Raw genomic sequence first — 13,959 nt, 5'->3', positions numbered from 1 at the left:
AAAAGGCCAAAGAGCCACATGTGGCTCGCGAGCCGCAGTTTGCCGACCACTGTTTTGGGGTAATGAAATGCTCTGAAATTAAGTGGTGATAGTAGCACACTCTTGTAAATACACTAACAACCAATGAACTGTACATTTTTAAAAGTGGGGTTTTATGGTATGTGAATTATATCTCAATTTTTAAAAGTAAATGATAACTTTAATAAGAGAAGGTATATCAGAGAAAATATGGATTCTATTCTCTGCCCACTTTAAAAGATTAAACACTGGAGGGCACACATTCCAGAGCTTCTTGTCTTGACCGCATAGCTCTTCTGGGCAAGATGGTAAAGAAAGTATATGTGCCTTCTTCCCTTATGATGCCCAACTTTTCAAAGATGTGGGACATATACACTTCCACCACCTGGTCTGCGTAAGAAAGAACTACACAAGTGGTCGGCAAACTGCGGCTCGCGAGCCACATGTGGCTCTTTGGCCCCTTGAGTGTGGCTCTTCCACAAAATACCACATGCGGGCGAGCACGTACAATGCGATTGAAACTTCGTGGCCCATGCGCAGAAGTTGGTATTTTGTGGAAGAGCCACACTCAAGGGGCCAAAGAGCCACATGTGGCTCGCGAGCCGCAGTTTGCCGACCACTAAACTAGACCAAGGTCAGAGTGACCCTAGCAAATTATGATAAGTGTGACATTAGCAACCTTCCTTCTTCTCCCTTTGGAAGTTTCTTTAAGAACTGGAATCAAGTCCTGTCTATCTTTTTACTAGAGGCCCGGTGCAAGAAATTCGTGCATGGGTAGGGTCCCTAGGCCTGGCAGCGATCAGGGCTGATCAAGTTCCCCACCTCCCCATCTCCTCCTTCCCTTGCTCCCTCAGCGCCCCACCACTGCTGCTGGTCGCCGCATGTTCCACGCCGCCCCCTGGTGGTCACAGTACGTCATAGCAAGCGATCAAACTCCCACTCTCCCGATTGAACTCCCAAGGAGACACTTTGCATATTAGCCTTTTATATATATAGATAGATGATCATTAATGCCCAGGACTTCAGCATACATAGTGCTTAGTAAAATGTCAATGACTCCTTAAACATGTACACACCTCTCTCTGGTTGCCCAAAGCCTCTGAAAACTAACAGCTTTCCAGGCCTCCAATCCCAAACTATCTCCCTACAATTTCTACAAATATTAGGGAGAGAACTGGACTTGTAATCAGGAATCTAGATTTTGAATTACAACTTTCCCAACACATTTACTGGGTGACTCTGAGAAAGTCACTATCCTCTTACTTTCATCCATAAAGTAGATATATTACATCTATATATATAAAATCCTAAGCAACTGGTCAACCAGTTGATCGTTGGACCAGTTGCTATGACATGCACTGACCACCAGGGGGCAGACGCTCAATGCAGGAGCTGTCCCCTGGTGGTCAGTGCCTCCCACAGTGGGAGCGTCACTCAGCTGACTGAAGGGCACCAGACATCCTCCAAGGGGTCCCGGATTGCGAGAGAGAATGCAGGCCAGGCTGAGGTACCCCGGGCCTCTAGTATCATATAAAATGATTTCAAGCATTAAACTAATATCTGTTAAAGTTCTTTGTAAATTATAATAAGCTTATAACTCAGCAATTTTATTTTTTACAGATATAGTACAAAAATTTCCATATAGCCCAGTACTCTTTGTGCCAACACAACTACACTTTGCTTAGCCAAAAAAGATCTCTCCTAACATCAGGAAAGCAATCAGGTTAAAATAATTTACAATGAATTCATGATTTTTAAACAATATTGGAGTTATATTGAGGATTGCTAGTTTTAACACAATGTAACTTTTAAAAATTCAAATATATTCTAAATTTAAAATGCCTCAACTTAAAAACAACAACCAGAAAAATATACTCGAAATCCCTAATTAAGACAAGGTTTTAAATCTTTCATTAAACTTAAATACAAACCTGTATGGGTGGAATATCTGGTAGCGATGGAAGGTTTTCTGGGTTGGTAACTGAGGGGATTAACTCTATTGCTGTAACAGATGGGCTGGTAGGACCTCGATTTGCACTTGCCATAGTAGCTGTAGTAGGGCTGGTTGGGTTGATTGTGGTGTTGTGCACTGACACAACAGGAAAAGGTCCAGCATGCCCTGGGTTTGAGTGCTGTTAGGAAAGAAGATGCTATCATTATTTAATCAGCGGTGATACCCTAATATGAATAAACCTTGACAACAATTTTTAATTTAAGTTAGATTGTACAAGGGTCTGATAACTATGGTTGAGAAACAAAAAAGTAAGCCCTCTCAAACTTATACAGGAAATAAATAATAATTTAACTCAGCCTTTTCGTTTTTCTATTTTTTTTGTTGTATTTAGGAAAAGCCAAACTTGACAATAATTTTCAACCTGATGACATGATCTTATTCAGAACAAAGATGCATGTAAATAGATGATCTGGAAGCCCCCGAGTTTTCAAACAGCATTTCCTGAAAGCCACTGTTTTGTCTACATTCCTCTTTGACTTTTTTTTTAAATAAAAGGAATTAATTGTGTATTGTATAATTTATATGTAAATAATGACTCTACAAACAGAAATATGACATCAATTCCTGACTCTAACTCGTGTGACATAATCAGTTATTTAGAAATGTGAATGATGATGAACAAAAATAAACACATCTGTCTCATTGTAAGGCTGTTATGAGGATTGTTTAAGATCATATAGATGAAAAGCTTTGGAAAATAAATTTCTATACACATATAAGTCATTTAAAACATTAAAAAATGTAAAATTCTAAACTTCGGGGATTCTGTGGGGACCCCAAAGCATAGAGCACTGTTCTTAGGTGGCTGGTGAGTGTGATTCTGTAGCTCCTGCCCTCTTCCAAAGGGTGTACCTGGCCCCCCAGTAATACCTGAAGGCTTTCTATGTATTAAGGGGTGAACACTTCGCCCTGACCAGTTTGGTTCAGTGGACAGAGCGTCAGCCTGCGGACTCAAGGGTCCCAGGTTCGATTCCGGTCAAGGGCATGTACCTTGATTGCGGGCACATCCCCGGTGGAGGGTGTGCAGGAGGCAGCTGATCGATGTTTCTCTCTCATCGATGTTTCTAACTCTCTATCCCTCTCCCTTCCGCTCTGTAAAAAATCAATAAAATATATTTTTTAAAAAAGGGGGGGGGGGTTGGAGTGAACACTTCTAGGGCAATTAATGCCCAGAGCTTCAATCATATGTACTTTTTTCTAAAGAAAACCCAATTTACCTAAGAATGTGCTGTGGTCTGCAAGTTCTTTTTTCATTATTTCACAACTACCCTTCTCCACAAAAAAACAGCAAACCTCTGACCCATTCCTAATCTTATCTAGCACATTGCCCCAAGGTAAAAAACAAACAAGAGAGACAAGTAAAGGTACAATAAAGCTGTCACACTGTTGATCAAGTGCTTGACCAAAACTTGTGTAACAAATTTTAAGTGGGTTCTGTTATTTGATGAGCAACAAAAATTAAGGAAGACCTGAAAAGCCATCAATTGATAAGATATTTTAAAGTTTTGACAGCTCATTGTGAGATTCATTCAGCTTTGATAACCTAGAAAATGTTCAAAGAATTGAAATTCTTATACTTCCCAGACACAATTTTTTGTGAACATGTCTCCTGAGCATCACATGAAAACAAAAAACAAGCTAGTAATAAAAACTGATGTTGAATTCTGACTTACTCTAACAATAACAAACACATATAACTGAAAAGACTCTATTTTTCTCAAAAAGAAATGTAGATCTAAAAGAATTTTACTCTTTATGTTTCCTAATATTCTTAAAGCATGTAAATAAATATGCTGCTTAAAAAACTGAATAGGAATAATTGTAATACAAATTTGGTCCAAAGAAAAAGTTTCAGTTTAATAGTAGCCTTACTATGGCTGAAAATTTAACAATTTTTATTTTATAATAAACATTTTTTTTCCTGCAGAATAACTCCAAAGACTGATTGATTTATAACTTTATCTAACATAAATATACATATTTTTATAAAATGCGACAAAGAAAGTAGAAGAGATATTCAAGTCCCAGCGTAAAATTTTGACTTTCAAAAAGGAGCTTGCTGTGGTATTTGGGACGCCAGTGGATTCATTTACTAGAATAAAATATAAGAATTTTACTTTATAATGTCAATATTTACAATATGCCAGAAATTATGTCCTTTGGAACTATTTAAACTTAAACTTATAATGTAACTTTTAAATGTCAATCTTTAAATGTGAGAGAGCACTAATTCTTCAAAAGTTGAAGGACAGTATGTCAACTTTGGTATGCAGACTGATGTGAGTCAGTAAGCGTTCACACATTTCTGAGTAGCCCCCTCCTAGAAATTCTGACTCAGTGGGTATGGCTCAGAATCTGTTTCTGATGAGGCCTCCCAATCATTCTGATGGTCTTAAAAAATCTTTAAAAGAGCACTAGCTGGTTTAGCTCAGTGGATAGAGTGCCGGCCTTTGGACTGAAGGGTCCCGTGTTCGATTCCGGTCAAGGGTACATGCCTGGTTGCAGGCTCGAACCCCAGTAGGGGGTGTTGATCAATGATTTTCTCTCATCATTGATGTTTCTCTCTCTCTCTCTCTCTCTCCCACTCTTACTTCCTCTCTGAAATCAATAAAAAAATATATTTTTAAATGTTTTTTTTAAAAAACCTTTAAAAGAAACATCACTCCAACTGTTATAAAATAAACTGCATTCTTTCATAACTAGAAATCCTGTATCAAAGTAGCTTCATTTTAAAATCATGTCTCCTATATAAAGGTAACCTACTATTCAAAGAGTAAAAAACATGTCCCTAAATACATTTATTTTTAAGGATGGGTATATCTACTTCCCAAAAAGAACAATACTAAGTAGAGAGAAGCAAAAAAGTAAAAATAAATTTTTAAAAATACATTGTTTTGTTCTCATAACAAAATGTATTGGGCTCAAAATGTCACATTAAAAGAGCAGAGGAACAATTTCCGGAACTATGGTTCTAATCTTGGTTTTACCGTTATCTCTTGTGACTTTGGGTAAATAACAAGCTCCTTTATTATTTAGATCTATAGAATGAATTGGCTGGACTAGATCAGGGGTCCTCATCCCATAGTATATAGAGGGATTAATGGCATCAAAGAAGTTGTTAAAACTGAATACAAAATTTTATGTCTTAATTCTTAAAGGTATCAGTCACTCTCCCCCCACCAACTGATCAAGAAAAATGATGTCTTTTAGTTTTAAAATTGTATGATTCTTACAAATGTAACTCTAGGCATACTTGTCTTTGGAGGTGTGGCTGCATCATGGAATATTGAGGGCCGCTGTGCCTGGGTATCCCTGGTATCCGGGCAGCATTCTGAGCCAATCTCATCTGATGGGCTTGGAAAGCTCCACAGTTCATGTTGTTTCTTTGCATTGTTTGCACACTGATCAGTCTTGGAGGCTACAAAGGGTAGAAATTGCATTTCTATAATAATATTTTTTATAGATTTATTTTCAATCATTAAATGTTATATAAAAAGACTTGTCAGGATACAGAAGGACATAAAGTAAAAAGTGTAAGTCATTCTCCTCATCTCTAGCTCCAAGCCCCTTCTCTCAGTATGTGTGTGTGTTTAAAGCATTAACTTACCCAACCCTACGTTAACAGCTCTGATTGGATGGGGGAGGAGAGAACAAGAGAGGTACAGGGATGGGAATGATTTGAACAAATGCCTAAAGAATATATCAGGCCCAGCCAGCGTGGCTCAGTGGTTGAGTGTATAACTATGAACCAGGAGGTCACAGTTCGATTCCCAGGCAGGGCACATGGTCCAGGTTGTGGGCTCGATCCCCGGTGTGGAGCGTGCAGGAGGCAGCCAATCAATGATTCTCATCACTGATGTTTCTAACTCTCTCTCCCTCTCCCTTCTTCTCTGAAATCAATAAAAATATATATATATTTTAAAAAGAATATATCAGTATTGGGCAAAAATAATCTGGCTCTTTGGCCCAAAATCACATGTATGTGTAAAACAAAAAAGACCTAGTTAGGAATAAAAACTTGTGTACTGGTGAGTTAATTTTGTTTCCCATGGTAAGTATTTACTTACTGCCCTTCCTCACACTTCCCAACATCCCTGCGATCCCCAGAACAAATATTTAAACTCTGACCTTCAGTTTTCTCCATGCTAGTCACGTGAAGTGTGTGACTCATTTATGGAGGACAGAATGTAGCCCTGAGGGCTTCACAATTTGTACCAATAATGCAGTGATACAATGCTCACCTGTTGTTGTAACATCTGAGGAGCTGCTTGTCGTGGGTGCTGTTGTGTTGTTGTTGTTGTTGTTGATACAGGAGCAGGTGGTTGCTGTATCCTCATCTGTTGCAACTGCTGATGCTTCTGTGCATACACTTGTTGTTGCATGTGTTGGAGTCGAAGTTGTGCTAAGTTAATCTGTCCAGGAGTTTTACTAATGTGGTTCGTCCCTGGAGGAACTTGCCCAACTACAACATTAGGAGTATACCCAGGAGCTGGTTTACTCTCTATTACTAGATTACCTGGAGAATTTAAAAAATGAGAATAATTTGCATATAATCAAATAAATCATCTACTTTGTAGATTAATCAATATCTTTTCCTTTTCTCTGACAACCCTCAGCACTCAAAGCTTCCAACAGTACAGCAGGGGTGGGAGCTAGGTTTAAAGATGATAAAGATCAGAAACCTAGTATAGTCCAAAGACAAATAATCGGCTTTTGACTGCTCAGATATATTACCTGCCCTTATGCTTTATTTACGTAGATTTACAGAAAATTTAAGAGTTGAAAGAGATGTTATTAGAGAAGCCCAGCTAGTCAGTCTAAATCAGCAGTTGCCAACCGGTGGGCACGGACCACTGGTGGTCCGTGAGGTCCGAAAGGTTGGCGACCGCTGGTCTAAATCAATTCTCCTTTGACAAGATTCAAGGATACTCAAGATTACTATTGCTGATTCCACCTGCTTTTGAATTGCCAAAATGTGCAGGGCAAAGTATTGCATTGCTACAAAACTGTCCTCTGTGGAAATACTGAATGTTTTAAGCCACTCAGGTCCTTAGAAATGACACTTTTCCTGATTTCTCATATCAATATCCCTGTACCTCTCTTGCTCTTCCCTCCCCCATCCAAATCAGAGCCCGTTGCTTTCCAAAAACAGCAGGCAAATTTTAGGAAGGTTTGATCTAAGGTAGAGTTGGCAAACCTTTCCTATAACAAGCCAGATATTTTAGGCTTCATAAGAACTGTCATATGTTCTTTGTTTTTTATTTATTTGCTTTTACAACTCTTTAAAATGTAAAAAACAAATTTAGCTACCATGCCACACTAAAACAGTTTGCTGATGCCTGATCTAAGGCTTTAGCCAAATCTGAATATATACAAAGACTACTTTTTCATAGAAGGCTGTCCACTTCTGCTTTGATAGCTTCTGTACACAGTTCTAATTGTTGGAAAAGTTTTTGGGGTTTTGCCTTGTTTTAAACTGAGCTATTGGTCTGTCGCTCTGTAACTTTCACCTATGGTCCTTAGGTCCACACTGTGAAGTAACAAAAGCAAAGTCCATTTCTCTTCCATGTGAAAAGAGCTACTTTTATCTTTCAAACATTCCTCAGGACACAACTTTCAGACACATCAGCATCCTGGACATCCTCCTCCAGGGGACGATTCGGTTCAATTAATATACAAACTACTAAGCATCTAACAAATTCTTCCAGAGAATGAAGACCCGTTTGCTAAGTTTCAATGAAAGAGTCAATGCCAATTTAATAGATGTCAGGAAATATTAAAAATGATACACATTTTTTGCCGAAACCGGTTTGGCTCAGTGGATAGAGCTTCGGCCTGCGGACTGAAAGGTCCCGGGTTCGATTCCAGTCAAGGGCATGTACCTGGATTGTGGGCACTTCCCCAGTGGGGGATGTGCAGGAGGCAGCTGATCGATGTTTCTCTCTCATCGATGTTTCTAACTCTCTATCTCTCTCCCTTCCTCTCTGTAAAAAATCAGTAAAATATATAAAAAAAAAATGATACACATTTTTAAAAACTATACAGGAGACTCTCAACATTCTTAAAGATATAATAAACATATAGTTTAGGTGAGTTTCCAATGAAAAACATATTTTCTAATAGTGAAGTTAAAAAACTTTCAATATATAAAATTTGCTTTAGATACTTCCTCCTCCTAATTCAGTGTTCCAAGTTACATTCATAAAACTAATTATTTCTCACCTAAATTGACTACATTCTTTGCCCAGAAGGTGGGATCACAATGAAAACGTATTGCTCCATTAGCAGCAGGGACAGGATCACAACGAGCTTTCAAAATATGGCGCAACTGAAAAGTAATCTTAAAGGGAAAAAAATTCACATTAGTTTTAAAATTAAATATCACTTAAAAAAACATAAGACATAAAAGCTCATGTAGCCCCACAGTGTCAGTCTCAAATGAAACAATATCAGTGTGTCAAAGACTATCTATATTAGCAATCAAATGCACATGCGTGCATTTCTGCCATTTCTGATGATAAACTGCATACAATACTAGGTATCTTCAAAACAGAATACTGTATGACTCCACTTATATGAAATTCTAGAATAGACAAAAATCAGACTAATAGTTGCCTAGGGCCTGGGGTTAAGGGGAACAAGGAAGCTTGACTGGGTGGTGGAGATTTTCTGTATCTTCATGTGGTGGTGAATACATCTGCCAAAATTCAAAATCTACACTTTAAACAGGTGCAGTTCCCGAATGCGTAACAAAGTCAACCTACAGAAAAATAAAGACAGTATGTGCCTCACCAGCCGCTTGCTGTACAGGAGGGCTGTGCTGCTGCCACTCGCAATTGCCCAGTTTGTAAAGTTCATCACATGCTTCACCTGCCGCGAGAGGCCTGTGATGTCATTCTGCTGCTGTATTAACTTCATCTGTCTTTCTTTTGTAACAGTCTGAAACAGAACAAGAAGGTCGCCCAAGAATTCTATATGAAAAAAATCAAGTCATTATTTCTATTGAAAATGAACACAATACTGCCTGGCCAGTGTGGCTCAGTGGTTGAGTGTCGACCTATGAACCAGGAGGTCATGGTTAGATTCCTGGTCAGGGCACAGGCCCAGTTGCAGGCTTGATCCCCAGTAGGGGGCGTGCAGGAGGCAGCTGATCAATGATTCTCTCACACCACTGATGTTTCTCTCTCTCCCTCTTCCTTCTTCTCTGAAATCAATAAAAATTAAAAATTAAAGAAAATGAGCACAATACCTACATATATATTTTTTAACATATAACTTAACAAGTTCCTCATTATTTAATGAGCCTATGATCAAAAGAAAAGTTACTCACAAAAGTGGGACTAAAACTTCGTTCTCTAGAGAAACTGTTACTTATATCTCTTTTTTCCTTCAAAAGATGAAATGTTTTTGTTATAGTGTCTTTCCATCAGGCTAATCCAGAGATTTTCAACCCGTGTGCCACAAGCAAGCACACTGGTGTGCCACAAGAATTTTTAGAACATGCAATACCTGACCTCTTCTCCCTTAGAATGTCAAATAAAACATGACAACAGCCAACACAACAATAGCCATCCAATGTGAATGAATCAAAAGTATACCTTTTGATGGGCGTGGGAGGGGGAGGGGGGGAGGGAAGGTGAGATCATCAAAAAATATTTTTTATGTGCCGAAGAATTTTAGTTATTACTTTATCTGTGCTGTAAGATGAAAAAGGTTGAAAATCACTGGGCTAATACATTATATGAAGTATATAGCCTAATGAGTTGACTTTTAGAAATAATGTTATATAATCTTAACCCACTACACTTTCAGGCGGAAGAAAACTTTCTGTTACCAGTGCCACCTACTGGTGTGGCATGAAGCTAATGTTCAAATCTCTTCTCTTAAATGCTCAGACAAAATGAGGGAGATAAATTCCACAAGCTCTAAGAGTAGAGATTAGGGAAAGTTTTGATCTGACAAAAAGTCATAAAGAACAAGTGAGTAAGTGAGGGTTGAAGGAAAGACTAATTTGGAGAAAATACTGCAAAGAAAAAAAATAAACTGATTTTTTGGGAAGTAAAACTCCCAGAAAGGATAGGTGATGTCCTATGTCCTTTGACATTCAGCACAGCAAACAACCTATCTACTTCGCTCTTAACCACTTTTTCTTTTTCTTTTGTTCAAAAATGACTCAACTTGATTTATTAGACAATTTTTTTCTCTAAGAAAACAAGTTGCCCATTTTATAATATAAAATCAATGAATAACAACATTCAACTGACAGAAGTTTGACAACTTCCCTGGAAATCATCCCTCTTATAAAACTTAGGAAAAACTCTATTTTACAAATTTAGAAACATATTACACTAGAAAACATCTATTGTTTAAATTATCAGCACATTAGGAGAGTGTATCAGATTTAACATTAGGTATTTATGTATACTTTCGCATTAAAAGGCATCTTTTAATACTAAAGTTCTTGAAATGGTTTAAAAACATTATTTTAGACCTATCGTTAAAATGTATTTACAGTAAGTTAAAAGATATAAAAAATCATTACATGCCCACTGCTCTCTCTGTTCCCATGGTCCTTTTGAAAATAAAAATCTATCAGGGTTAAGTGTAACTGGCTGGATGTGTAACAGGAAAGAGACCATAAACTCTAACAATATGCGTTAGAGAACTTTTAATCTCACAATGTGTCTCAATAGAAGGATGAAATTCAGAAATAAAACTACACTACATCATTTCTTTCACTTGTATGTAATTATGTTTCTAATATTTCTAAGTGCTCTATGAGAAACAGAACAGAAAAACATCTACTATGGAAAATTTGAGGTTAATAGTAATGAAGTTAATACTTATGAAGTAATCAAAAAATACTCCTGTAAGCCCTGGCTGGTGTGGGTCAGCGGTTAGAGCAGCGGTTCTCAACCTTCCTAATGCCGCGACCCTTTAATACAGTTCCTCATGTTGTGGTGACCCCCAACCATAAAATTATTTTCGTTGCTACTTCATAACTGTAATTTTGCTACTGTTATGAATCGTCATGTAAATATCGGATATGCAGGATGTATTTTCATTGTTACAAACTGAACATAATTAAAGCATAGTGATTAATCACAAAAACAGTATGTAATTATATATGTGTTTTCCGATGGTCTTAGGCGACCCCTGTGGAAGGGTTGTTCGACTCCAAAAGGGTTGAGACCCACAGGTTGAGAACCGCTGGGTTAGAGCATCGGCCCACAGACCAAAGGACTGCAGTTTCGATTCCTAATCAAGGCACATACCTGGGTTGCAGGTTCGACCTCTGCCCCCCTGTAGGGGTATGTGCAGGAGGCAACCAATTGATGTGTCTCTCACATCAATGTTCGCGTGCGCGCGCTCTCTATCTCTTTCTCTCTCTCTCTCTCCTCTCCCTCCCTTCCACTCTCTTTAGAAATCATTGGAAAAAAATATATGTTCAACAGTGCAGAAAATATAACCCCATATCATGTAAGCCTACTGAGGAGCACAAAATTTTGAGAACCAATCAACTATAGTCAGTAAAGATGATGAATCTTTGATTAAAACTTAATTTGGGTCTCACAAATTGATTGAATTCGCATCTAGAAATTTATATCTACATATTAATCTCAAATATGTAAAACAAAGACCTAATATAACAAAACTATCAGTAAGTTTAAAGTGTACAAATTTCACCCAGCCGGTGTGGCTCAATGGTTAATTGTCCACCCATAAACCAAGGGGTCACAGGTTGGATTCCCAGTCAGGGAACATGCCCAGGTTGTGTGCTCAGTCCCCAGTGGGGGTTGCAGGAGGCGGAAAATTGATGTTTCTCTTTCACCGATGTTTTTATATCTCTATCCCTTTCCTTTGCTTTCTCTCTAAAAAAAATCAGTAAAAATCTATTTTACAAATAAATAAAGTTTACAAATTTCAAAATGAGCAGTACTTTTTGCAAAACTATGGAATATTTTTTTAAATTAAGTGAAACATGCAAATGACTCAAGCAGACTCCCAATATACATTCATATATGTATGTAAAAGTTAAATTGAGAATTTGGGAGGTGGGGGTGGGGGGGTAGGTGGCACAATGTGATGGGTTAGCTTTGTCTTCAGTTACATCACATTTTAATAATAATTCTGTAATTCCTAAGAGGACAATACTAATTTATACAGCTAAAATCAGTGTTATTAAATTGTGGTGCAAAGTAACTACCTCAAAAAAAGGTCTATTTATCAATAGAACATTAAAAAAAAATTTTTTTTAGTTTACTTCCGTATTCCCCCCCAACCAATCTAAGAGACTTTTCAATAAACATTAAAAAACAGCTAAAGATAAATAGAAGCAGTTTTTGTTTGATTTTGGCTTTGAACCGTACCTCTAGCTGCTGTAAGAGAGATTTTCCTTTCTTATTAATTTCATTGATAAGGGTGAAAATGGCCACTTTTATTTCCTGTTCTACTCGTTTGTTAGTCTCATTTACTTCTTTTATCCTGAATAAGAGAAATGCATCATTAGGTTATCAATTTATCTCTAAATCATCAACTTACAGAAATTCAACTGGGCACTTAACCGAGCAATTAAAATTAAACCTTTGCCAAAATGTATTACTTATGTTTCAGCAGACCTGATCACTCATTTTGGTCCAAGCAAGTTATGTATATGGACTAAGAATGGATTAAATATTCAGTCATTTTAAATTAAATTCATAAAGGCCAGTTTATTAATCTAGATGGTAATCTCCATTAGTTCCCATGACATGAATGTGATATACAAATATCTGACATCAATGATTGCTGGTATCAAATCTGGCACACTGGTTCTATTTAATCTTAATGCTTTTGAAGAACAATGTGCAAAAAAACAATGTTGCAACCAATAATTACCTTTTCAAATAATAGGAATTAAGCTTAGAATCATTAATTTTCATTTCTAACTTAACCATTTCAAATATAGGTTGTAATATGCCCCTTTCACAAATCTTCTCAAAATGGTTTCTTATTGTATACAGTTAAAGGCATAAAACATTTTCAATCCATTCTTTTAAAATAGCTGTTAGATGTTCTAGAAATTGGTATAAGCTCCCACTGTGGTTAGAAAAGTTTTGGTTGCATATTTTATTTACAAAATAAATAGGGGAAAATCCCACCAATATGAATAAATAAAATATTAAACAACCATAAGGAAGCCTTCAAACTCATTCTACTTCTGTACAAACTATAACCCATACTTTCAAATCCTGAATTGGTCTTTATTTGCCAAATTCAAATCTGAGGACTTTAATACACTTAATCATAATAACATAGTTTTCTCTCTTTTGTCTGTATATCAGTGCTTGTTTGGGCACTTATTTAAAAATTTTATTCAATTCTGTCCTTAAAGTCATTTTTTTTTTAATGGGAGTACTGATTACTAATGATAAGACATATGGGACTCAAACTTACAATGATTTTGGCCAAAGATTGAAATCATTAAGCAAGCTGAAAGCAGAGAGCAGTTAGCCATAGTCAGACTCTCATTGGATTTAAGCATGTCTACTATATGTTCAATTGTGAAGGAAGAAAAATAGAGAAAGGTCATCAAAAAATATGTCTCGGAGAAGCATCATTAATACCTTTGTTTAAAAGTTTTCTGCAGATGAAATCATCAATCTCCCCAACCCTTTACAATCTTATAAAACATAAACTTCTTGCGCTATTTCTCTACATAAATTCAGAAACATATATACAAAATATGTATAAAACATATAGACAAAAATATCAGACTGCCATGTGAATCAACTCATGTCCTTTCTCTAAAAAGGACATCTATCTGTAATTTATAAGACAGTTATCATCTCCAATATCACCCACAACATATCAACATACCCAAAACACCCTGGCATATCCATAAGAACCATCCATCCATGATTAGTGTGTCTGTATGTCTACATATA

General features: G+C 37.0%; 1 protein-coding gene across 5 annotated transcripts in view; it reads right to left on the bottom strand.

Annotated features, from left to right (window-relative positions):
• The window catches only part of TRIM33 (tripartite motif containing 33), a 64,873-nt gene that overhangs the window by 19,718 nt on the left and 31,196 nt on the right, over nt 1-13,959 (bottom strand). For all 5 annotated transcript variants that reach the window (XR_004973188.1, XM_036342333.1, XM_036342334.1 and 2 more), the window contains exons 6-11: nt 12,403-12,517; nt 8,825-8,971; nt 8,255-8,372; nt 6,274-6,548; nt 5,286-5,450; nt 1,950-2,150 (exon numbers count right to left, since the gene is read on the bottom strand). Coding sequence is in view for 4 of the 5 variants with exons in the window: in XM_036342333.1 (XP_036198226.1) it covers nt 1,950-2,150; nt 5,286-5,450; nt 6,274-6,548; nt 8,255-8,372; nt 8,825-8,971; nt 12,403-12,517 (1,021 nt within the window). In the remaining variant the exon portion in view is untranslated. The remainder of the gene's footprint in view (nt 1-1,949; nt 2,151-5,285; nt 5,451-6,273; nt 6,549-8,254; nt 8,373-8,824; nt 8,972-12,402; nt 12,518-13,959) is intronic.

Source organism: Myotis myotis, unplaced genomic scaffold (assembly GCF_014108235.1).
Source record: "Myotis myotis isolate mMyoMyo1 unplaced genomic scaffold, mMyoMyo1.p scaffold_m19_p_18, whole genome shotgun sequence".
In the NCBI taxonomy this organism is placed as follows: Eukaryota; Metazoa; Chordata; class Mammalia; order Chiroptera; family Vespertilionidae; genus Myotis; species Myotis myotis.
Note: the sequence above shows the minus strand (reverse complement) of the source record. Positions and strands in the feature narration are given on the sequence as shown.